The following is a 21958-nucleotide window of genomic DNA, read 5'->3' as shown; positions in this document are numbered from 1 at the left end:
ACCCCAGCGGGCCGGCAGGCGGGGCAGCGGCGGACCCCACGACCGGGGACCCGCCAATGAGAAGCTGTGGAAGAAAGGGGCGGGCACTTCCGCTTCGGGCAAAGGGGCGGAGCTTGCGGGCCCAGCCGGCTGGTAAGTTCCGAGCGCGGGTGAAGCTGGGGGTTCCGGACCTGGGAGGGGTCCTCGCGCGTCAGGGGTTGGAAGCAGGGTCGCTGGGCTTGGGGAACTTCAGCATTTGGGGGAACAAGAACCTTTGGGTGATAGGGATGTCCAAGAGTCCTCGGGGTTTCTGGCAGCAGGAGCCCTGGGCACCCAGCGGAGCTCAGGACTCTCGCTGGGAGGATAGGACACGAACTACCCAAGGAATGGTCAGAGAGATTTAGCAGGGTTGGTGATAGCCTTGGGAGATCTGTGTCACAGGAGGCCAGATGCTTGGACCAGGGTGGCTGTGTCCCGCTCCCCCAGGGTGACAGGTCTACCTGTGTTCTCCCCCAGAGCTGCCCTGTCCAGGCCATGGACCCTGAGGTGTCCCTGATGCTTCAGTGTCCTCCTGGGGGCCTGCCCCAAGAGCATGTAGTGGTGGAGCTGAGCCCAGCCCATGACCGACGACCACTACCAGGAGGGGACAAGACTATCACTGCCATCTGGGAGGCCCGGCTACAGGCCCAACCCTGGCTCTTCAATGCCCCTAAGTTCCGCCTGCATTCAGCTACACTGGCGCCTCCTGACTCTCCTGGTCCACAGCTGCTCCTTCGCCTGGGCCTTACTTCCTACCAAGATTTTCTGGGCACCAATTGGGCCAGCTCAGCCTCCTGGCTGCAACAGCAGGGAGCCATGGATTGGGGTGACAAGCAAGCATATCTGGCAGACCCACTGGGGGTGGGTGCTGCACTAATCACAACTGATGACTTCCTTGTATTCCTGCGGCGCTCCTGGCAGGTGGCCGAGGCCCCTGGGATGGTGGATGTGCCTGGTGGGCACCCTGAGCCTCAGGTGAGGTGCCAGGCTGAGTACAAGGGCAAAAAGTCCCAGACAGCTCAGGAGAGCTGGAACTCTAAGCCTTCCTATCTGTTTTCTTCAAGGAAAAATTGGTTCAGTGTTTAACTGAGTCGCCCCTGTTGCAGCACCCTTCCAGAGGGCTCCCTGAGGAGTAGGCACAGGCAGACTGAGTGCAACCCATCTCTGTTGCCCACTTCTAGGAGGGGACAGCCCCCTTGCGGACCCAACCTGCTACTGACCTGTGGGAGGCCAGGAAATATGGAGGGAGGGGAGTGGGCAGAAGATGCCTTACCTAACCCAACCCTCTGTGTGACCTAGTTGGACTTCTGGTTGTCCATCTGGAAAAAGAAGGACCTGGGTTGGGGGATCACTATGCCTTACACTGTTTCTACCTAGGCCCCTGGGGCCAGCAAGCGGGAAGACAGGGTGGGAAGAGGATGAAGAGCAGAGGCTGAGCCTGACCTCTCACAGGCCCTGTGCCCTGGCAATAGCCCCCAGCATAAGGACCTCCCCGGGGAACTGGTGGTACGTGAGCTCTTCTCCAGTGTCCTGCAGGAGATCTGTGATGAGGTGAGTGAGGGGTGCCCCGACAGCATGGTGACATGAAGGGAGTGGATAGAACCTGCTAGAATTCCATAGGTCTGTGTTGGTGGGAAGATCTGCAGGCATCTGGTTGGCACTGAGGGAGCTAGGCATACTCAAAATGGAATTCTAGCCCTTTGTTGCCTAGGCCTCAGGTTCTTCCTCATTCCATTGGAAACAATGTTTGTTGATTCAAAAAGGAGTAAATGGGAGTCTCCCTTACTAAATTCACTTCCCTTGAGTGAAGAGATTTCCCTGGGTAATCTGTTCAACCTCTTTGATTCTGGTTTTCCCATCTGTAAAATGAATAGCCCAAGATCTAGGATTCTGTGATACAGGGCACTTGCTCTACAAACCATAAACGATTGTTCAAGGGTGATAGGTTCTTCCCTAAGGAGAGGGGCAAGGATATGGGCAGTGGGCATTGATAGGTGGGACCCCCTGCCCCAGGTGAATCTGCCGCTGCTCACCCTGAGCCAACCCCTGCTGTTGGGCATCGCCCGAAACGAGACCAGCGCCGGCCGTGCCAGTGCCGAGTTCTATGTCCAGTGAGTGGGCTCTGGGCAGAGGATCTTGGATCCTGGGGATGATGGGTGGTAAGCAATGGGGCTGTGGCAGTTGGGGTTCCTCAGGGATATGGGGTCTGGGCTACTCCCCAAGCCACCCTCATGTCCTTGCCCAGGTGCAGCCTGACTTCTGAGGAGGTGAGGAACTACTACCTGAGTGGGGGACCTGAGGCCCACGAGTCTACAGGAATCATCTTTGTGGAGACACAGGTGCGGGGCTACTTCCTGCATCGTCCTTGGATTGTAGGGTTAGGGCCTGCAAAAAGACCTGGTGATGCATGTCTGGTGGGATGGGGAATGGCTGGGTGGTAGAGGAGACTCCCAGGTTTACTCCCGAATCACAAAAAAAGAAATTTTCCCACCAAAGGGAAAGGCCCAGCCATGTTCAGTCCTCCTAATATGTCTCCCATAGACAGGGCAGTGCAGAGGGCCCTGAGGCTCAGCCCCAGCAGGAGACAAGGGCTGGATGTGTGGGTCTCACTGTCTTCCCCCACAGAGAGTGCAGAGGTTGCAGGAGACGGAGATGTGGGCTGAACTCTGCCCCTCGGCCAAAGGCGCCATCCTTCTCTACAACCGAGTCCAGGGAAGCCCCACCTGAGTCATTGTAGGGGCCCAGCCCTATCATCACAGCTCTGAAGACAATAAAGAACTTTATTCTTGGATTCCATTGGCATTCGCTGTTTCCATGACAGAGGGTTTGCTGGGAGAGCCCTGGGTGGGTTATCCAGAATAGGTCACAGAAAAAGAAAAAAAACACAAAACACACATCAGCTCCGCCTCAGTTTTTTCCCCTCAGTTTTCTCCCCCTGCAAGTTGGGGATGAGAGACACGCCTCCCATGCAGGCTCTAGAGGAAGTTTCAGTACAACTATGGGGTGGAAGCAGCTCTGTGAAACGTGCCTCACTGCTGAGCAGACCAACAGTCATCTCCGCGGAACCGAGGGGCCCAGGCTGGACCAAAAGCCTGGCCGAATATCCGGCTCAGTTATTCTGGCCGCCCTATAGAACGTCCGCGCCTTTCCGCAGCTCCCGGGACCTCTGCTAAAGCAGCCCGGGGTGGGAAAGCCAATAGCGGTGTCGGGGGCGGGGTCTTCGCTACACATCCGCACCTTCTGACGAAGCGGGCGTGGCCTCTGGCCTAAGCCAATGAGAGCACAGGGGCGGGACCCGCAGAGGCGCAGGAAATGGCGGCGACCGCGGAGTCCGTAAGTGGGGTGGGGGCGGGACTTGGCGTGGCTCCTCCTTCCACCGCCCTCAATCACTCAGGGTGGGCGGGGGTCCAGACCCCTAAGCCAGTGCCGGGAAACACCTGGGATGTCTGGGTCAGAGGCATCGCCGGGTCCGGGGCTCTGGGGACTGATCCAGAAATAGGAGGCCGCCCCGGACCCGCCTCAATCTTCCTTTGCAAGAAAGAAACCCTTGGTCAGACTCCTTCGCTCTGCCCTAGCCACGGAGTTTTTGATACCCGGTCGGATCTGGTCCCAATGCACCCCTCTTGGTGGCCTCCTTTCCCCAGCTGCCCGCCCGCCGCCATGCCGCCCCTGTTGCCCCTGCTCCTATGCCGGCTGTGGCCCCGCAACCCTCCCACCCGGCTCCTCGCGGCGGCCTCCGGGCAGCGGTGAGTTGGGCTCCTGGGTCCCCCGGTTGTTCAGGGGGTTTCTGTTGAGGGCCTGCCGAGTTTAAGCGCTTCTGGACCTGCTGAGATAGTTGTGGTTTCTCCACCTCACTTTCATGTTGAGGACATTGAGGATCTCATCTGAGATTGAAATGATCCCCAAGGTCATCAGCGAGTTAAATGGAAGATCAGGATTTTGAGCCCAGCAAAACCCCAGTACTCTAACCATAATTCTAACGGTAGTCACGCAAAACTCACCGGAATGAGGAGGCCGGGTACAAAGATGTGGATTCCTGGGCCCTGTTTTGGAGGTTCCGTTCTGAAGGAATGAGATGGGTATTCAGAAGCTGCTTTGTTGTTTCTTGAGACGGGGGGGGTCTTCTTATGTTGCCCAGGCTGGTTTTGAACTCTTGTCTCAATGTCGGAGGCTTGAGAATCTGTTTTAAATAAACTTTTCAGGTCTTTGTGATGAAAGGATCTGAGGACTACACTTAGAAAAGTCCTGGTCCAGATCATCCCCAAAACACCCGCAAAGGAAGGGATGGTCTGAGGACAGAATTGTCTTGGGAACTGCCTGAGACCTCCTCAGCTCCTCCCTTTTTTGGGGTGCTGGGGATCGAACCCAGGGCCTTGTGCATGCAAGGCAAGCACTCTACCAACTGAGCTATCTCCCCAGCCCTCAGCTCCTTCCTGATGGCTGAATTGAAGGGTGTGGCCCAGGAAGACTGGGATGGCAGGGCAGGGGTACCTTTTGGGTTCTCTCAGCCCCTGCCGGTTTGGACCTCTCTCCACAGGTCTGGCTCCAGTAATTATTATGAACTGTTGGGCGTGCATCCTGGTGCCAGCGCTGAAGAAGTTAAACGAGCTTTCTTTACCAAGTCCAAAGAGGTACTAGCGCCCTCAAGGTGGAGAGGGAGGAAGTGGAAATCTGAGCCACATGGGGGGGGGGGGCGGTCATCCAACTTCCCAGGAGTAGACCTGTGTCTCTGACACAGGTGCCCCATTCCTTCGGCCTGCCTGGAGAGTGGGTGCTGTGCTCAAGGGTCTGCTCAGGTAGGAAGCAAAGCTGGAGGCACAGGCCAGCAATCTGCCTGATAAGCTTACTGTCTGCCTTTGAAAAACCTGGACCAGGGCATATGGAGAGGAGGAAGGCAGGTAGAGAAGGCCTAAATGAGGGAAGAGGGCTGGAGTCTGGGCTTCTTGACTCTCTGGCCTTCTGGAAGGGTGGGCAGATCTGAGAATGAGGGTTATTGCAAAGGAGGGTCTCTGGGAGTGATGCAAGCCCTTGTGGATCATCGGGTTGGAAAGTGGGAAGGAGCACAGAAAGGGAGATAAGGAGAGTCCTGCCTTACCCCCCAGCTGCACCCTGACCGAGATCCTGGGAACCCGGCCCTGCACAGCCGCTTTGTGGAGCTGAATGAGGCATACCGTGTGCTCAGCCGCGAGGAGAGCCGCCGCAGCTATGACCATCAGCTCCGTTCAGCTAGCCCCCCAAAGTCTCCAGGGACCACGGCCCATCCCAAGTCTGCCGGGCAAACACAGAGGTACAGGGGTCCTGTCCCTGCTTGCCCCCACTCCCAAATCTCCTGTAGAGTCTCATCTTCACATTGTCCCTTCCTTTGCCTTCCAGCAGCTCCTGGGAACCCCCCAACGCACAATATTGGGCCCAGTTTCATGGTGTAAGGCCACAGGGCTCCCATACGAGGCAGCAGCAGTACAAACACAATCAGCGGGTGCTGGGGTACTGCCTCCTGCTCATGCTGGCAGGCATGGGCCTGCACTATGTTGCCTTCAGGTGCATCCCTGTCCTCCCCAGGGTGATGGGCAGGGGGTAGGCGGGTAGTGAAGTCACTTTGGTTAGCAAGCCAGGCAGCACCCCATTCAGCCTGTGTGCTTGTGTGTCCCATGCTAAGCATTGCATGAAGTCGGTCTTGGAGCCTTCCCTTGCTTGGAAAGGCAGCACTGCATGAAGGGCTAATGTTGTCATTTTCAGTTTTTCATAATTTGAATATGAATCTTTGGTGCTGGCTGCCAGGAGGGCTGGAGCCAACCAAAATCATGCCTGAGAAGCAAAAGCTTTATAACAGCCTCACCAGCAACAGTCTTCATTTGGCAGCCGTCGCCTCCCTGCCACTCTCTCATGCATGCCTTGCTGTGGATTTTCTACTATAAAGATGCCTTAGGGCCAGTGCCCACCGCCAGCAGCCTGTCTACTTCAGTGCAAGAGTGGGATGCATAACCTTTCTAGGTTCCTGGGAAGAGTGTCCCCGTGTTCAGAGCTTCATCGCCACTTTCAGCAGGACAGACAGGGACTTAGGTGCCACTGCATCCTGGGTGGGCCTAGGCCTCTCTGTGGCCCTCTTCCCACCTATCGCAGGCACCACTAGGGCAAGGAACCCATAGATGTAAGATAGAAAGAGGCCCTGGAACAGGGTGGAGGAGGGCTTCAGGAACTGCAGAAACTGGAGTCCCTGGGTTAACAGCAAAGGTCTTGCAGGAAGTTGGAGCAGATACACCGGAGCTTCATGGATGAGAAGGATCGGATCATCACAGCCATCTACAACGACACGCGGGCCAGGGCCAGGTCTGTCCCTGCTTTATCCTACCCGTTTCCAGTCCTTGGCGCTATCCTCCTGGATCCCTGTCCCGAACACTCAGGTGCTCTCTCCTCCAGGGCCAACAGAGCCAGGCTCCAGCAGGAGCGCCGGCAAAGGCAGCAGCAGCAGCAGCAGCCGCCGCTACCCTCTGGGCCTCCCCAAGGTCCAGGGATCGTGCCTCCTGGCACCGGCCCCTGAGGGGCTCACCTAGATGGGACCTGTAGTGGACTGTATTCCCGCCTTGCGGCCTGCCCAGGGCTCCACGACGCGTGCAATAAAGTGATTCTTAGAGCTCCAGTCCCGCCGGCTCCTTCAAGTCCAGCGCCCCCGGCCCGGGCCTCGCGCTGGGGCAGCGCCCCGCCCAGTGGGTTCTGGCGGCGGCGACCGGGGAGGCGGGCCCCCTGGGCGGCGCGTCCCCTTTCCCCTGCAGCCGCGGGAGGGGGTGTGTGGAGGGCGGGCCCCGCCGGCGCCGCGCCCCCGCGCCCCCGCCCCTCGGCCCGGTGGGGAGCGCGTGTCTGGGTCACATGAGCCGCCCGCCCGCTAGCCCGGGCCCGGCCCCCCGCCGCCCCCGACGTGCCCGCCGCCGCCGCCCGCCGCCGCCACCGGCCGCCCGCCCGCCCGGCTCCTCCGGCCGCCGCCGCTGCGCTGCGCTGCGCTGCCTGCGCCCAGGGCTCGGGAGGGGGCCGCGGAGGAGCCGCCCCCCGCGCCCGGCCCCCGCTCGCCGCGCCCGGGCCCGCGCCATGGGGCTCTGGCTGCCGCCGCCCCCCGCGCCGCCGGGCTAGGGCAATGCGGGCGCCCCCGGCGCGTGGCCCCCGCGGGCACCATGCGCCCCCTGCTCCGCCGCCTGCTGCTCGCCGCGCTCCTGCAGCTGGCCCCAGCCCAGGTACGTGTCCCCGCCATCCCGCCCGCCCGCCGTGCCCTCTCAAGGTTGGCGGAAGTGGGAAGGCGCCGAGCGGCCTCTGCCGAGGCAATCCGCGGGTCTGGCTTCCAACTTGAGCATCGTGGGGTACCCCGGCGGCCCGCGCATTCCCCGGGAGCTCCCCCTCCTCGAAGGCCCGCTAGTCCAGCTCTGGGGCCACTCCCCCGCCCCACCCCATCCCCTGGGTGCTGCTGGGGGGCGGAGCTGCCTCAGTGCCCGCAAGAACTGGTTCCGCGCCCACTGTGCCCGCTCGGCGCCCACTGTGCCCGCTCGTGACCTGCAACACCAAAGCTAGCCTGGCCCCAAGGCTTGGAGATTTGATGCCACCAGCAGAGCGCATCTGGCAGGTCTTGGGCCAGGTGGCCAGGACAACAGGTAAAGCTAGAGTGGAGGCCCCAGGAAAAAGGAATCTGGAAGGATGTCAGCTAGGAGGTGAAGCCTCCTGACTCAAGGGCAGAGCCCTAGGGATAGCCACAGGGCTACTTCCTTCAGGAGGGCACCTTGGGTCCAGGTCTGTTCTTTCCCACAGGCCCCTGTCTCCCAGCCTGATGCCCCTGGCCACCAGAAGAAAGGTAATTGTTAAAATAATTTCACACCAGCCAGTTCTAAGGAGTTGTCACGGGCCCTGATACTGGGCTTCTTGTGTTCATCATCATGTGAAATCGAAACTCCCCTGTAAGATGCAAACTATTACTCTGCTCATTTCACAGAGGAGGAAACGGAGGCAGAGGGGTTACTGGTTCTTGACAATCAGGGCTGGGGAATACAGGTTAAGAGGGTAGAAAGGGGTTTGCTAGTGGAGGGCAGCTGTGACATGGGAACTGGGGACACAGCTGCTGGGAGCGGCTGGAGGAAACCCAGTGGGGATTTAACCCTTATGGGTCTGCCCCCAGTGGTGTCATGGATAGACGTGTATGCGCGCGCCACCTGCCAGCCTCGGGAGGTGGTAGTGCCCCTGACTGTGGAGCTCATGGGTACTGTGGCCAAACAACTGGTGCCCAGCTGTGTGACTGTGCAGCGCTGCGGTGGCTGCTGCCCTGACGATGGCCTGGAGTGCGTGCCCACTGGGCAGCACCAAGTCCGAATGCAGGTACCAGGGCAGGTGGGGCAAGCAAGCTGGGGGGACGCTGGTGCTGTGGGAGCCAAGGCAGCCCAGAGACCGGAGGCTAGGAGGCTGGGGGTTGGTGGCCAGGTCCCGGCTGTTGGACGAGCTCTTCTCTGCCCAGCCCACGGAGCATCCCCTTTCTCTGTTTCCTGCCCCTGCCTGCTGTGTCTCCCATTCTTCTCCTGAGCACAGATCCTCATGATCCGGTACCCAAGCAGTCAGCTGGGGGAGATGTCCCTGGAAGAACACAGCCAATGTGAATGCAGGTGCCAGCCAGGCCCAACTTCTGAGCTTGCAGAATCCAGGCGTGGGGGTTGTCGGGCACCACAGTGGGTTTCTCAGAGTGGGGCCTAAGGTAGACCTGGGATCTCGGGCAAGAGAGCATGATGCTTGAATTTTCTAACCCTGCTCCTCTTTGTCCCTGTCTCTTTTCAGACCCAAAAAAAAAGACAGTGCTGTGAAGCCAGACAGGTGAGTCCCTTTGGGCTCCTGCTGGAGGGGTAGGAGCCCAGGCCCAGCACCCAGAGTGTAACACGTGGGTGGCCAGGGAGCACATGAGTGAGTCAGGACGCTGTGGTCCCCTCTTCTTCCTCCCACTTGTTTCCCCTGTCAATTTCCTTCTGCTCCTCAAATCTGTGCCTTCCACCCAACCCCAGGTCCTGGGAAGACTCGCCTTCCCACCCCAGACATGTCGCTTCTCCTCCTAGGGCTGCCACTCCCCACCACCGTCCCCAGCCCCGCTCTCTTCCGGGCTGGGATTCTGCCCCTGGAGCACCCTCCCCAGCTGACATCACCCATCCCACTCCAGCCCCAGGACCCTCTGCCCACGCTGCACCCAGCACCGCCAGCGCCCTGACCCCGGGACCTGCCGCTGCCGCTGCCGACGCCGCAGCTTCCTCCGTTGCCAAGGGCGGGGCTTAGAGCTCAACCCACACACCTGCAGGTAAGGGTTTGTGAGGTGGCACTTGTTTGGGAAAGCATCAAGGCCACATCCTGGAGCAGGTCCAGGGTGAGCCTGCCAATGGGAGAAGGGCCAGGGAAGGGAAAGCTGTTGAGTGTGTCGAGCAGACGTTTACCAAACATCTGCTGGCCCCGGGGTCATGCCAAGCTCGGAACTCAGGCTTGGGGAGAGGTTGTACCAGCAGAGACTGCTAAGGGTCGTCATTGGGGGTACCTGACATTATATCTGAGGTGTCAGTCATCTCCTGGAGGAGGTGACATCTGCCTGAAATAGAAGTTAGGAGGACAGTCACAGAGGTCTGGGCCTTCCTAGAAGCCCATGCCATAGACATTTTCCCCACTCTGTGGGCTCAGCACACAGGATATACTGGACCTTTCTTCACCTTTGTTGGCAGTGCCTCTCACCACCTATGTTCCACAGTGAGGTTGTGGGGTGACATCATGTGGGCCAGGCCACGGCGGGGCTTCCTTGGGGATTCAGAGGAGAATGGGGTTCCAAGTAGGTCCAAGGGAGTTCATCAGGAGAAGCCGGGACTGCGTTCCAGCCAACACCAACAGAACCTCTCCTCCCTTCCTCAGGTGCCGGAAGCTGCGAAGGTGACATGTTACCTTTCAGATTCAGTGGGCCACTTGCCTCACAGGCCACCCACGGTGGGAGAAGAGAAGAGCTTGGGAGAATAGCCCAGCCCCAAGGCCTGAAGCCTGCTCCTGGGCCTGGGTCTCTCAGAGGGCTCTCCTGCCATCATTTGCCTCCCAAGGCTGCCATCTAACAAAGTCGATGAGGAGACTTGGCAGCAGCAAGAGGGGTCACGTGCCAGCTTAGGGGGAATGGGGTGTTGTCTTGGTTTCTAACTAACTTGTGCAACTGAGCATCTTACACCTTGCTCCTGCCTCTCCTGGGAAGACCCCAACCTCCTCAAATAATGGGCTTTGGTACAAAAACTGTGACTCCCCAACCCTGATAAAAGAGATGGAAGGAGCTATCCCTGCTTGTGTCACTGTTTATCGCTGTCCAGACTGGCTGGTTTGGGCAGGAATGTCTGCATGGCTGCCTGCTGGATCTGAGCTTGTGTCCTATCGTGCACACAGAGGCGATCGGGCCCAAGGCCCCTGGGCAGGCAGATTCCAGGCAGAGCCAGAACCATGGATTCAGCACATCTGTGTTGTTATTTGTTGTCCCCTACTTATTACAAGGTTCTGTCTTCTATGGTCAGTGAACTTGAAGTGGGCCCCAGATGTGCTGAGGGACCTTGGTTTTCTCTGCCCATTTCTTTTTGTGTCTGTTTCCCTATGTGTCCATGGAGGGAACCACTGATTCCTGTGTTTGGGGCCCCTAGGCTCCAGACAAGTCTCAGTTTGTCTCCATGTGATGGAAAACACCATTTCCCTGTTAGCCTCTAAGGCTGCACACCTGCTCTGACTCCGCCTCACTCTTGCTGAAGGCTTATGACTGATGGGTGTGTTCCTCTCAATTTGAGCCACACAGTCTTCTCCACCTTCACCGCCTCAGCACCTCTGTGTTCTCATGCTGCTACTTGAGACTTGTCTGAACCTTTTTCCTGTAGCCTTCAGTGCCCAAGACTAAGTGGCAAGGCAGTGAGTGCCAGTGTTTTGCCCTGCTAGGGCACAACATCCAGAGGCAGGGTTAACCCAAAGCAGCCACCCCAGTGGAGGCTTTCTCTGAGGTACTGGGTCAGAGGGTGTACTTGTGGTCTAGTGGACCCAAGGAAGGAGTGGGTTAAACTCCTAAGGAAGTTCATGAAAGGGATTACTGCTTATAAATCATTTTATCATCGGTGAGGTCAATTACCATGCCAGAGGTCAATTAGAGTGGGACAGATGAGGATTCAGGCCCTAGAGCTACCACCCATTTAGTCCCACTAGACATGCATGATGCTGCCTACCCATAGCCTCCTGGCTTACTGAATTCTGAGGTGTCATGATTTTCTTTCTTTTTCAACTGAAGAAACAGAAAGGCAAATTGGCCTGGAAATTAGGCCTCACGTGTCTCCCCAACGCTGACCCTCGGTTTGACTGCCTCTCAACTGCAGGTTGATTACTTGTTGATTCCAACAGTTGCGCACTAGTGAATGATGGGGGGTCCCTGAAAATAACTTGTGGGAATGGGCCCAGGCAGACCACTCCAGCTCAGTGTGCAGAGCCAGGAGGGCATGGATGCTGTAGGAGAGAGGAGGGAAAGAGCCTCCACGAACGACAGGGCCTGGCGCCGCACATCGTCCCAGTCCTACAGAGGTCCTGTGGGGTGGGAGTCAACAAGCCTATCCACCAGGTGAAGGAAACCGCTCAAGGTCACACAGCCACAACCAATGGTAGATCCGGACCTCAAACCCGAGTGTCACTCCGAAGCCCAGTTGTTCCCATACGAGTGTGGATAACGAAGAAGCCAAGGCCAAGCAGGACTGCTGTGGAAGAGGCCAGGGGATTCAAGACCCCCTGGAGAAACCATGACTGCTTGACCAAGTCATTCCGACCCTTTTGGAAGTCGTTTTGACCGAACTCAATGGACTACAACTCCACCGGAAGTGACGCAAAGGTCACGTGGCGGCGGGGAGGAGGAGCCAGGGAGAAGAGGCGCTAGGGGCGTGTGGCAGCGGGTTTCATATAGTCCAATGAGGGAGGGCGGCGTGGCCCGGCCTGCAGCGACAAGGACGCGCCTGCGCAGAGGCGGCTGCACGAGCGGGGTTGACTCCGGGGGCGCGGCGAGGAGGTGAGCGGGGGCCACAGCCCGGGCTCGGGGGAGCCGGGGTGCAGGAGGGCAGGCTGGATCAGGCCGGGCAGAAGCGGGCCGGGGCTCCGCGTGTCAGCGAGGGATAGGTGACGGGGGAACTGGGGACCGGGGTCGGAGCTGTCTGGAGATGCCGCAGGGGGAGGGTTCTCACGCCGCACGGGGCGGAGCCCTGGAACTCGGGGCGGGACGCGGAATAGAAACGGGTGGTTCCTCCAAGCGGGTGCCGGTGGAAGGCGGAGCTCGGCGACGGGGGGCAGAGCTAGGACGGCTCGGGGTCAGAGCCAGTCGCTTGGAGGAGGATCTGGAACAGGTGGAAGGCGGAGTCTCGGGTTCGGAGACCGAGGGGGACGGAGCCCAGGCACTGGGGGCGGGGCTTCAGCCGATGAGTGGCGTGGCTCTGGTTCAGGAGAAGGTGTCTAGTTCTTCCGAGGGCGGAGCTGCAGGGCCGGGGGCGGAACTGTGCTCTCTAAAGGGCGGGGCCAAGGAGCCAAGCGAAGGGCTAAGCCTGAGTAATGGCCCAGGGCGTCCACGCGGGGGCGGTCTCCGTGGTGGCAGAGCCTGGGGACGCGGTAGGCCGAGAACTCCCCCGGGAGAGGTGGTGTGGGTGGAGCGGACTCGGCGGCCAGCCGACACCGGGCCAGTCTGGGTGCCTCGGAGGCCCCCCAGGGCTCAGAGCTGGGGCGGAGCCCCCGGAGGAAACACAGGGCCAGGCTGGGGGGTACCTCCGGAGGACCGGGCCTCCCCGGAGCCACCCAGCGGGGATGTGTGGGTGCCTCGGGGCCGACCCCCTGCGGCGGCCGCAGAGGTGTGGGTGTGCTGGGCAGGGGGCAGCTGGGTGTGGCGTGAGTGGGGCCGCCCGGTCGGGGCAACTGCTGTGCAGCCAGATAGGGTCTGGACTTTACGTAAAGGGACGGGTGGGAACTGAAGAGCAGAGATGGGGACCGCGAGGGAGGGAAGGTCTGGGGGTGAGCAAAGGGGCGGGGCCTCGGCTGCTGTGGCCTCCCCTGACCCCCTCCCCTCGCTGCTGGGGTCCTCAGCCAAGCCCCCTTCTCACTGGACTGGTAAGTGTGGCCGCGGAGCCCGGGGAGAGGGCGGTGACCGGGACAGGGGATCCCCAGGGGCAGGCAAGGTTTCGCTGGGGGTGGAATCCTCTCGATACCTGGTCGTGCTCCATGCCCCCCCCACCCCCTTCCCGGTCTGTCGGTCGGGGTCTGTGCCTGCAGAGACATGAGGCTGAGCTGGGTCCTGACAGTACTGTCCGTCTGCCTGAGTGCCCTGGCCACGGCCACCGGGGCCGAGGGCAAACGAAAGCTGCAGATCGGGGTCAAGAAGCGGGTGGACCACTGTCCCATCAAATCGCGCAAGGGAGACGTCTTGCACATGCACTACACGGTGGGTGAGGGGCGGAGCTTCCTGGAGTGGGTGGGGCTTCTAGGGACCCGAAAGAACTTAAGAATCTGGTTCTCCCCCAACCAGGTGGGTGACCTTGGGCAAGTCGCCTCTCACCTGTAAACCCATTTTCATGCTTCTTCCTCACCCTTCACTGCCTGCTGCCCAGCCAGGGACCAGTAGTTTTTTGTGTGTGTATTAGGGACTGAACCTAGGGGCACTTAACCACTGAGCCACACCCCCAGGCCTAGTTTATTTTGAGACTGGGTCACTAAGTTGCTTAGGGCCTTGAACTTGTGATCCTCCTGTCTCAACCTCCCAAGTTGTTTGCCCACACCACTGCACCCACCCTACCTACACACACACCAGCCCATTTTGAGAATGAACTGTGAGCTACCCCAGACTCTGTCCTTCAAGGACTGTGGCCACAATGCTACGGGGGCAGGCCTGAAGAAGGCCGGCTGAGGAGGGGGTTCAGGAGAGGCCTCTCCTCACAAGCCTTCCCATGGTTCCACAGGGAAAGCTGGAAGATGGGACGGAGTTTGACAGCAGCCTGCCCCAGAACCAGCCCTTTGTCTTCTCCCTTGGCACAGGCCAGGTCATCAAGGGCTGGGACCAGGGGCTGCTGGGGTAAGTCTGGGGTTGGGGGGCTGGGGTGTGCATGGCCACAATCTAGGAGGTGAGCTGTGGGAGGCAAGCCCCATGGTTGGGCAGTGGGGCTGGGAACCTGGGTACCGCCACATGCTGAGCATGTGTCCTCTTGCAGGATGTGTGAGGGGGAAAAACGGAAGCTGGTGATCCCATCTGAGCTGGGTAAGTGGTCCCTCTGCCCTCTAGCAGGCCAGTGTATCCCCTCCCATCTTCATCACACCCTCCATTTCTGGCCTTGCTGCTGCAGGACCACCCCTCTCTCCGCCTGAGTTATTATAAGAGGATGTGGCCTCAGTTCACTTTGTTTCTTGTACATTTTTGACAGGGTATGGAGAACGGGGAGCTCCCCCAAAGATCCCAGGTAATACCCCTTCTTACCACCCCATCCCACCATCCCTTTCCCTGGAGCCTAGGTTCAAGTTTGACCCTACTTCTCCCTCCAGGTGGTGCAACCCTGGTGTTCGAGGTGGAACTGCTCAAGATTGAACGTCGCTCAGAACTGTAGCCAGCTGCTGTGGGGGGACGGGGGACGGGTCGGGGTGGGGCGCAACAAGGACCAGACTTTAAAAAACAAAAATCCTCAAAAATCCTCAAGGAGTGGACCTGTGTTTCTTTGTGGGCCCCGAGAGGCTGAGCTCACAGCTTCAGGGCTGGGGCATGCTGTGGCTGAGGGCTTGCCTAGCACACTCGGGGCCCTGGACTCTGGTTTTGATCCCTAACATAGCAAAACACCGTGGCTCAGCCTCCCCTTTCTCCAGGCGTCTCCCACCCTGCTCTCTTCCTGATGGCAGAGCCTTGGATGTCTAGGCTCAGTGGCATGGTGACCCTGCCCTGCCCAGGGAAAACTGTTCATGTCTGTCTGTAGCAACTCTGCTCCCCAGCTCCTCTAGTGGGTGGTCTGGGAGCCAGCAAAGGCCTACTGCCATGGCCACATGGCCCTTAGGAAGGCCTGTGGCCACCTGGGGAGAAGCTGAGCTGGCAGCAGTTGTAAAGCAAAGTGTCCCCCTTCAAAGACCAGCCAAGCCTATTAGCTGTTCCAAAGGCAGATCCTAGCTTTATTAAAGGGCCCGCGCCGCAGTCAATATAAAAACACAAAAAGTCCCATCAGTTTAATAACAATAAAAAACCCCAAAAATGGAAAACTGAGGGGGCAAGGGAAGAGGCCCCTAAGCCAGGGGCATGGGGAGCCCTGCTCATGGCACCAGGCCTGGCCACAGGGTCCTCTGGTATTGCTGTTGCTACGAGGTCGGGGACAGCGATTGTCCTGTGGGAGCCACCATTCACCTGGGTCAGGGACCCTTATTTCTTCTGGGGTGTGCTCAGCTTCTGCATGCCCCGGATCTTGTCCAGCAGGCCAGAGATGAAGGCCTAGACAAAGAGGGGCACATTAGGGAAACTAGACCCCAAGGTGACAGGAGCTGGGGCTCCACCCACCCTCTGGGCAAACCACTTACCTCAGTGGGTTTGTAACAGTCAACCAGCAGCTCCTGGTAGGTGGGGTGAGGGAGGGTTAAGTACAGTGAGTTCTTAGGGATGGGGGTCTAGAGTTCCCCTATACCCACTTCCAGGGGACAGACACCAACTTGAGACAGAAATGTCAAGTACAATCAAACCCATTTTTCAGAGGCAGAAGCTGAGGCCCGGGCTTAGGGTTATAGCTCAGTTGGTAGAGTGCTTGCCTTGCAAACACAAGGCCACAGCACCGCCCAAAAAAAAAAAAAAAAAAAAAAAACTGAGACCCAAGGTAACAGAGCTAACTGACCCAGGCCTGGGGCTGGGGAGATAGCTCAGTCGGCAGAGTGCTTGCCTTGTAAGCACAAGGCCCTTGGTTCGATTCCCCAGGACCCCCCCCGCCCCCCCAAAAAAAAAAAAAAAAATGCAGGCCTGGCATCCAGGGATTGCCTCCCTAAGGGGCGGTGCCTCCAGGCAGCCCTCTGCCTGCTGCCCAACCTTCCTCACCTTGACTCTGGCGGCCCGGGTATCATCGCTCTCCATATCTAAGAGCTCATCCACGTCAATCTCCAGCTCTGGGATCTCTTCTTCCTGATATGGGGGTTGGGGAGGAGGGGAGACCAGGGCCTGAGTGGGAGAGTGAGAGGGCTTTGGAGTTGAGGTCCCTGCTACCTCAGCACCAGCTCGGCCTTTAGCTCAGCAGACAGGGCAGCTGCTCTGAGAAGGAAAACAGATCAGGCCTGTGCCAAGGCAAACTGCCCAATGGGGGGAGCTTCCTGTCCCTGCCAGTAGGCACCAGGGGTGCCAGACAAGGCCAGACAGCCAGGGCTGGGGACCTTGGGCTGGGAACCTGGCAGATGCGTCTCCCCAACTTCCGGGCTCCCCATCTCAACAGAGCACTGGTGGGACCAGCTGTCCCAGTTCATCACAGCCCCCTCCCTTCCCCCAAACACCTGTCACAGCTTCCTGGGAGTGAGGAGGAAGTAAAGGGTGAGGGGTCAGTGGGAAGAACCCATGCCTGGTAAAGTGGAAACAAAGAGCCCATGCTTTGGGGAGGGAGGGGGCGCTCACCACTCCCCCCTCCCTGCCCCCCAGGAAGCAGTTATCCCCTTCGGAGCCAGCTGCATTCCAGGGCTAGGCTAGGGTATGGTGGCAGCACGGGGCAAGCCCACTCCTCCACCCTACCCCCAGGGGCCTGAGTCACCATCTGAGCAAACAGGGAGTCATGGGGTGGAGAACCAGAGCCCAGAGATGGGGCTAACTTGCCCATCAAAGACAGGGCTCCAAGCTAGCCCATTAAAACGACCAGACCCTCTGGAGTACCCTCATCAGTCAGGCTGGTGCCTTTTCACAAGTCTAAGCTAAGCTTGTAGGTTAGATCTCCTTCCACCATCAGCCCAGGCTAGCCCCCTGCCTCCTGCCCCAGGCCGGGCTGTCCCTCGAGGCCTCTGGAGGACACCACGCTTGACCTGGGGAGTGGCATGAGCGAGGCAGGGTCTGAGGCAGCGGAGAAGGCTGGAATGACTTAGGTCAGACAAGAAAGAGCATTCACTGGGGGCGGGGAGTGCGGAGAAGAGGGGTGCGCGCGGAAGCGGAGCTCCCATTGACTCCGGTGACAGGCGAACTCACGGTGGGGTTGCCGGGCAGAGCGACTCGGGGACCGATCTCGGGGTGTGGGCGCGGGGTGGGGAACACACCTGGCAGTCGTAGAGGCGCGTGAGCTGTTCCAAGATCCACTCCTCTAGGTTGAGGCGCTTCCGCAGCTCCTTGCGGTCGTACTTGACGGTGACCTTCCCTTGGCGTCTCACTGGGCCCTCGTCGTCCGCACCGCCCGGGCCCTCGCCTGCCGCCCCAGGGGGGCTCTGAAAGTACACGCGGGGCCCAGGGCCACCACCGCCCGGCCCGGGGGCCGGGGCCGCCAACGCCGCGCCCCCCGCGGGGCCGCTGTCCGCCATGGCGGCCGCCGGGGCCACGTGCGCGCCGCGGGCCCCTCCCTGCGCCGCCGCCTCCCGGACGCCCGCCGGCTGGCTCCGGGTCGCTGGCTCGGGTTAGCTCGGGGGTTCGGTTCCGCGCGGCTCCGCGGCGAGCGCGGCGGAGGGGGCGCCCGGGGGCAGCTGCAGCATGCGGAGCCCCCGGGCCTGGCCTGGCCGCGCCCCGCCCCCTCCCGCCGATCCGCCCGCCCTTTGTCCCCCGCGGCCGCCGCCCGAGCCGCCGCCGCCGAAGCCGCTTTCTCTGTCTCACTCTCTTCCTCCGCCCCCCGACCACACCCCCTTAAAGGGCCAGCCCCGCTTTGGGCCCCTCACCCCCACCCCGCCTCCAGGAAGCGGGTAGGGGAGGGTCCGGCCTGCAGGGGTCTGGGCCAGGCGTTCGCACCCCCCTAATTTAAACTCCTAGCCCCAAACCCAGGCTTTCTAAGCAGCCGGTACCAGGAGTAGCGCACCCGCCAGGTCTCTAGTCCTCAATGGATCCTGTCTTATTCTGTCCTCATTGAGACAGAATGGGGGGCAGCACCGAGGCATGGAGGGGAGTGGGCCCCGGGAGCAGGGCGCGGGTCCGTGAGGAGTCATGGGAGACCCTGGGGTCTGGGTCCTTCGACTCATGGCCCGCAAGGGACGAGCGGGCTCCTCTGAACGGAGCGACACGTGGACCAGGGTCCCGGGAGAGGAGGAGTGGAAAAGGCGGACAGGAGCTGCCCAGGTGCCCAGACGCCCTACTTGGCGGGGGTCCCACGCCCCCAGTGGAGGCAGCTCTGGCGGGGGTGGACAGAGCCAGTTCCCTGGCTAGAAGGGCCAGACCCGAGGCAGCCACCGCCCACCGGCCGAGATGGCGGCGGGTCGGGATTGTGGGAAATGTAGTTCGCGGTCAGCCCGGGAGCCCACCCCTCCCACGAGGCGCCGCCGGGCGGGAGGCGCAAACTTGTTTGGGGCGCCCTTCTAGGGCCGGCCGCCCTGGGCGCAGCCCTCCCCGCCCCGCAACCTGAGCGCTTACAAAGGAGGAAACTCCGGCGCCGAGAACTGGCCCATGGGGGAGCCGGGACTCAAGATAATAATAACAGCTGAGCCATCGGGGGCGTTTCCCGGGACCCTCACCCCGTGGATTTACCGTGAGGGTGGCTCCTCTGTCCCTCACACCTCTCCTAAGAAGACCAACCTTCCCATTCCCTCAACGTTTGATTTTCTGCATCGTTAAACGGACTCATTCATTCGTTCACTGTTTGTCTCCCACTTCTTGATTGTGGGGTGGAGAGCCGCGCCGGCCTTGCTACTGATGCTTCCGGGCAAACGCGCTGTATTAGAAAATCACCTGGTTCCCGCGGAACTCCAGCACCTGGAGTTGTCCGCAGCTCCGCACTGAACGACTTTCTCAGAAGGTTGTGAAGACTGAACAGGAGTGTGGGAGATTCAATTGTGATCCCAGAGGCTAATGAAATCACAGGGCTAGATAAAGGGGGAGCTGAGATCTTGAGCGGTGTGCCTCCCACCCTAACTGTCCACAGTTGTCAGGCTTACCCTACCCGGTCCCAAACAGGATCTCAGGATCCTGTGAGGGGCAGTAAGTCCGAGCCCCTCACAGACACCTTTCCTCTGGATGCTGGATGGAGAAGCCCTCTCTGCACAGGTAGGGTTTCCACACAGAGGGGTAGGAACTGGCTCAGGGTCACACGGCAGGTGTTGATCCAAACTTGAACTCAGGACTCAAGTTCCTCCTTTACTCTATAATTAGAAAGAAGAGATAAAGAGAGGACTAAGGGGAGGGGGTCTCTTGCTCAGGGAACTGGGGGAGGGGCTTATAGTCCAAGGGAAGGGTAGATTGAGGGAACCTTGCCCCCAGCTCCCCTGGCCTTCGCCTCCCTTCAGCTGGCCTGCAGTGGAAAGGCTGACCCTTGCTCTTGCAGATTAGGCAGATTAGGCACTTACCCTCTGGAGCCTGGCCTCTGGCTGCAAGCCCACCTGATGAGGGTCACTTTACCCAAGTCCATATTCCTCACCCCACCCGACAGGCAAGATATTGTTTTGGGACTTAGGGTGCTCCTGGATTAGAGGGGTGACATGCTTGCATGGATTTCAGTATCCAACAGCTACTGTGGGAGTGGTGTCCACAGGCCCCAGTGTCCCCAAGATGCTGTGATTTTACCAATACTGACCTCTTCGCCTCTTCCCCTCAGGGTTGGTGTAAAGTTCAAATGTCAGATCCCCCTCTGAGGGTTCTCTGCAGCACACCTCCCTGCCTTTCCTTTTGGTCACCATCGGTACCACCCTCAGAACACACCCAGATTCCCAGGGCTGACTCCCCTGTCTGTCCAGTCCCTTCCCGCGGCTACCCACCCAGAGAACAATGGGCATGCTGGCCTCCAGCCTTCTTGGAAGCCAGGCTGCCCTGCACAGAACCTCAGACTGGGAGGTGGAGGACTAGGTTCAGATCCTGCCCCTGCCCTAGGCTGAGAGGCAGTAGGCAAGTCACTTACCAGTTCTGAGCCTCCTCTAGGAGGCTGACCGCCCTCTCCCTCCTGTGACTGGGGCCCAGAGCTCAGTGCTACATCTGGCCATTGCTCTCCTGACAGAGATCTCCCAGGACTGGGGTGTGCAGCTAGCTGCTCCTGGTCCTTTCAGCCTCAGGGGCAGGCTCCAGAGCCCCGCCCCTCCCAGGGTTCTGGCGCCCTCCCACCAGAATGCAGCTAAGGCTGCCATAGTCCCTCTCTGAAGCAGAGGCCCTGGGGAGGGTCCGGAGGGCCAAGCCCGCTCCCTTAATCGAGGGTAGAGGCCGGAAGGGCTGCCTTCTTTCCACCATTACTGCTTGGCGAGAAACCCCATTACCATTACCAACGCTGGAAGAAAGTGTCCGAGGAGGAAGGCGCTTCCTAAAGTGGGGGCTGCCTTGGTCTCAAGAGGCACAGGGGTGGGCGGAGAAGAGGCCCAGGCCCGGCAAACAGGCTCCCATTCTGTTTTCCAAGGAGCTTCTGTCTGATGCTTCTGTGAAGTTCCCCTGCCCAAGGCCTAGGACCAAGGTCAAGAAACCCTCAGCTTGGTCCCTGACTCCAAGCCCTGCTAGCCCTAGCACTGGCTGGCAGGGTCCTCCGTCCTGGAACTGACCCGTGTCCTTTCCTTACCCTGCCCCCCAGACCCCCGCAGCCTTCCCTTCTCATACCAAGCTGCCTTTGGGGGTGGGGCATCTCCCACCCAGTGCTTTACTTCAGCTTCCAGCACCCTTAGCTTCTGAAGAAAGCGACTAATGTACCAAGAAACTGGTTCTGCTGCTAGGAGGCACTGAATTTGAACTCAGACCTGTGGAGCAGAGGCCAGCCTCACCCTGCTTGGCTTTGTCCTTCCAGAGAGGTCTGGTGGTCACTGGGTCTTGGGAGAAGTATACTTTGCAGCTCTGATGAGAGGACTAAGATCATAGGTTCTGTCGTCCTTTGTCTCCTCAAGGGCAGGGAGTGGAGGCAGGAAGTCAGAGGGTTGATATCCTCCTACGATGCTGTGTGACCTTGGGCAAGTCCCTTCCCCTCTCTGGGCCTCAAATGGTGATAATTATCACACCCCACAGGACCACAGCCAAAAAAGACAAGGAGATTCACTAGGTTGATGGCCAACAAGGTGGGAATTGGAAGAAGATCAGTGCTAGCCAGGGCTGCCCCTGAGGATCTGAGAGCCTGGGGCCAAGGGGCCTGCTGGGCAGCTCCTCCTTGGCTGACCCCTCCTCCCAGAGAACCAGCTCAATCGCTTTCTGGGTTTCTAGGTGACTTGACTGGCCCCTCTGGATGAGTTCTACTTTAAACTTGCTGCTGCTGCCGCCTTTGTATTGGGGGGGCTCCCACAGGGCCCCCAGGCAGGAGCCCCCCCAACCAAGCCCTGCGGGAGGGGCCGCAGCCCCCACCCATCCCAGTGCCTATGCGTGCTTTCCCCTCCTCCCACCGCTGGAACACAGATTTCAGGGCACCTTCTGTGGGCCAGGCACCTTGGAGCCCCTCAGCAACCCCCTCCTTTGGGGGCACCCAGGAATCTGGCCCTCTGGGCAAACCACCAGCCTTCCCTTCCCAGTTTTCAGCGGAGGCCCACGGAGCCAGACTGCAGTCGTAGGGTCGGCAGCACAGAAGGGACTGTTCCAGGGCTCGCTTTGGAAGGCCAGGATGCTTAGGTCCTCGAAGGAGGTGTCAGGCGCCTGGTCTCCCAGGGCTAGGGACGGGGGAGGGGCGCCTGCCGGCGGGAGGCCCATTAGCCAGCTAAGTGCTCCCAGGGAGGGGGACCGCCTGCAGCAGAAGGGGGTAAGGCGGAGTGAGGGCACGCGTGTGTGTGTGTGTGTGTGTGTGTGTGTGTGTGTGTGTGTGTACTGGCTGTTCCTGCACACAGCTAAGTGCAGCAGCCCGCCCCCTCCTCT

The 21958-nt window shown here is 59.9% G+C and overlaps 5 protein-coding genes across 15 annotated transcripts; 4 read left to right on the top strand and 1 right to left on the bottom strand.

Annotated features, from left to right (window-relative positions):
- Positions 1–10: 10 nt before the first annotated feature.
- Positions 11–2809, top strand: NUDT22 (nudix hydrolase 22). 2 transcript variants are annotated; one of them, XM_079102209.1, is made up of 6 exons: positions 11–132; positions 496–993; positions 1471–1569; positions 2032–2129; positions 2264–2357; positions 2644–2809. In XM_079102209.1, exons 2-6 carry the CDS (start codon positions 514–516, stop codon positions 2743–2745), a joined length of 873 nt encoding a protein of 290 aa, XP_078958335.1. In that variant the 5' UTR covers positions 11–132; positions 496–513; the 3' UTR covers positions 2746–2809. The 2 variants fall into 2 exon arrangements, with proteins under 2 accessions (XP_078958335.1, XP_078958336.1); XM_079102210.1 differs by lacking the exon at positions 11–132 and adding an exon at positions 148–196.
- A 123-nt stretch (positions 2810–2932) lies between these two features.
- Positions 2933–6649, top strand: DNAJC4 (DnaJ heat shock protein family (Hsp40) member C4). Of its 5 annotated transcripts, none has more exons than XM_079102212.1 (7): positions 2933–3351; positions 3663–3764; positions 4556–4649; positions 5121–5305; positions 5395–5556; positions 6263–6345; positions 6436–6649. In XM_079102212.1, exons 1-7 carry the CDS (start codon positions 3293–3295, stop codon positions 6567–6569), a joined length of 819 nt encoding a protein of 272 aa, XP_078958338.1. In that variant the 5' UTR covers positions 2933–3292; the 3' UTR covers positions 6570–6649. The 5 variants fall into 5 exon arrangements, with proteins under 5 accessions (XP_078958338.1, XP_078958340.1, XP_078958337.1 ...); XM_079102214.1 differs by having other exon boundaries at positions 6259–6345; XM_079102211.1 differs by having other exon boundaries at positions 5392–5556.
- Positions 6650–6805: 156 nt separating this feature from the next.
- On the top strand, positions 6806–10327 carry VEGFB (vascular endothelial growth factor B). Of its 2 annotated transcripts, none has more exons than XM_079102232.1 (7): positions 6806–7241; positions 7807–7849; positions 8171–8367; positions 8575–8648; positions 8818–8853; positions 9191–9325; positions 9922–10327. In XM_079102232.1, exons 1-7 carry the CDS (start codon positions 7182–7184, stop codon positions 9941–9943), a joined length of 567 nt encoding a protein of 188 aa, XP_078958358.1. In that variant the 5' UTR covers positions 6806–7181; the 3' UTR covers positions 9944–10327. The 2 variants fall into 2 exon arrangements, with proteins under 2 accessions (XP_078958358.1, XP_078958357.1); XM_079102231.1 differs by having other exon boundaries at positions 9090–9325.
- Positions 10328–11911: 1584 nt separating this feature from the next.
- Positions 11912–14665, top strand: FKBP2 (FKBP prolyl isomerase 2). 5 transcript variants are annotated; one of them, XM_079102237.1, is made up of 7 exons: positions 11957–12070; positions 13129–13152; positions 13315–13483; positions 13998–14110; positions 14247–14293; positions 14457–14492; positions 14575–14665. In XM_079102237.1, the coding sequence occupies exons 3-7, from the start codon at positions 13319–13321 to the stop codon at positions 14634–14636; spliced, it is 423 nt and encodes a 140-aa protein (XP_078958363.1). In that variant the 5' UTR covers positions 11957–12070; positions 13129–13152; positions 13315–13318; the 3' UTR covers positions 14637–14665. The 5 variants fall into 5 exon arrangements, with proteins under 5 accessions (XP_078958361.1, XP_078958363.1, XP_078958365.1 ...); XM_079102235.1 differs by lacking the exon at positions 13129–13152 and having other exon boundaries at positions 11912–12070; XM_079102239.1 differs by lacking the exons at positions 11957–12070; positions 13129–13152 and adding an exon at positions 12505–12686.
- A 560-nt stretch (positions 14666–15225) lies between these two features.
- On the bottom strand, positions 15226–17819 carry PPP1R14B (protein phosphatase 1 regulatory inhibitor subunit 14B). Its single transcript, XM_079102128.1, has 4 exons — positions 17281–17819; positions 16091–16174; positions 15586–15618; positions 15226–15499 (listed from the first exon to the last, which is right to left on the bottom strand). The coding sequence occupies exons 1-4, from the start codon at positions 17536–17538 to the stop codon at positions 15431–15433; spliced, it is 444 nt and encodes a 147-aa protein (XP_078958254.1). The 5' UTR covers positions 17539–17819; the 3' UTR covers positions 15226–15430.
- Positions 17820–21958: the final 4139 nt, after the last annotated feature.

The sequence above is a fragment of the Sciurus vulgaris genome, assembly GCF_902686455.1.
Source record: "Sciurus vulgaris genome assembly, chromosome: 11".
NCBI classification, from domain to species: Eukaryota; Metazoa; Chordata; class Mammalia; order Rodentia; family Sciuridae; genus Sciurus; species Sciurus vulgaris.
The sequence above is the reverse complement of the archived record's forward strand: the minus strand, read 5'-3'. Positions and strand labels throughout refer to the sequence as shown.